The 1,254-nt window shown below is 62.0% G+C and overlaps 2 protein-coding genes across 2 annotated transcripts in view; one reads left to right on the top strand and one right to left on the bottom strand.

Annotated features, from left to right (window-relative positions):
* PPP1R37 (protein phosphatase 1 regulatory subunit 37) overlaps positions 1-614 on the top strand; it is a 101,964-nt gene extending 101,350 nt beyond the window's left edge. The window contains exon 3 of the mRNA XM_023742770.1: positions 450-614. Within this exon, the coding sequence (XP_023598538.1) occupies positions 450-614 (165 nt within the window). The remainder of the gene's footprint in view (positions 1-449) is intronic.
* A 54-nt stretch (positions 615-668) lies between these two features.
* The window catches only part of NKPD1 (NTPase KAP family P-loop domain containing 1), a gene marked incomplete at its 5' end in the record, with an annotated part of 7,006 nt that continues 6,420 nt past the window's right edge, over positions 669-1,254 (bottom strand). Inside the window, one exon of the mRNA XM_012559188.1 lies at positions 669-704. Within this exon, the coding sequence (XP_012414642.1) occupies positions 669-704 (36 nt within the window). The remainder of the gene's footprint in view (positions 705-1,254) is intronic.

Genomic DNA, 1,254 nt, shown 5'->3' on the forward strand with positions numbered 1-1,254 from the left:
AGGCAGCCTCCCCATTTAGGCCCAGGTGTTGTCACCTCCCCAGACACAGAAGCCAGGGCCTTTGGCTTGAGGTTAGAGGGAAACAGGCCCCGGGCAGGAGTCCTGGAGGTTGGGAGGCTGGGGCCCAGGGACAGCGGAGGCCTGGCCTGGTCACATACACAGCACATCTGTCTCTGGGTGGCAGGTGACAGAAAACAGACTGACTTCAGCAGAGAAGGGAGAGCGTGGGTTCCGTGACCCAGAGGCCCAGGTGGCATTGTGCTGCAGGTGCAGCTGGATCCAGGCGCAGATGCATCAGCCTCACCTCCTGGGGAGGTTCCCTGTCTGCACTCGCCCTTCTCCCCCTCCCCGGGGACCCTCGTCTCTGTAGGACCCTGTGTTGTGGCCACAGGCCTCCCCCAGGACAGCCTGGACCTGAGGCTGACTTCCCCCTAATCGCCTGCCCACAGGGTGCCTCAGCCCTCTTTGATATGATCGAGTGCTATGACTCAGCCACCCACCTCAACATCTCCTTCAACAAGCACATCGGCACCCGCGGCTGGCAGGCTGCCGCCCACATGATGCGCAAGGTGGATACCCCGCCTCTCGATCTCTATGGGGCAGCTCGGGCATAGGGGATCAGGGTGCTGTTCCAGGACACCCAGCTTTTAGGTCCCATCACATGAGCCTCAGGGTGTGGGCTCCGGGATCTTGGGCCCCAGCTTCTGGGCCAGTGGGAAGCAGTGAATTTGGGGAAGAAGCTGTTCTCTCTCCCTTGACCCCATGCCAAAAAGAGGTGCCCCGTCCCACCAGGTTCCTGGGTGTTGCCTGTGATCCTACGCCAGTGCCTGCCCTTCAGTGGGCCTGGGTTTCCCGTCTGAAGCATGGCCTGTGAATGTGCACCTGGGACTTGATCCTCGGCCCCACGCTGCCTCCCTAGATCCCTGGGAGCTGTCCCTGGGGGTGGGGGTCTGTCTTGGCAGGGTTGTGCTGCCGTTCCCCACCCACCTGCCCAGCGAGCTACCCCATTCTCTCCGCACAGAGCTGAGCTGCTCCAAGAACGAGAAAGAGCTGGAGGAGCTGCTGCTGGAAGCCAGTCAGGAAGCTGGACAGGAGACACTGTGACACTTTAGGTGAGAGGAGGGGCCGGGGGCCTGGGGCGCCAGGGAGTGGGCTCGGCCGCCCCCAGCTCTGAACTTTCCTCCCATCTCTTCTCCCCAAGTTCCTTTTTTCCAGTCGGCCTTCCCTGAGCTGAGGCCAGAGCCATGAGAATCT

This window comes from Trichechus manatus, unplaced genomic scaffold (genome assembly GCF_000243295.1).
Source record: "Trichechus manatus latirostris isolate Lorelei unplaced genomic scaffold, TriManLat1.0 scaffold00216, whole genome shotgun sequence".
In the NCBI taxonomy this organism is placed as follows: Eukaryota; Metazoa; Chordata; class Mammalia; order Sirenia; family Trichechidae; genus Trichechus; species Trichechus manatus.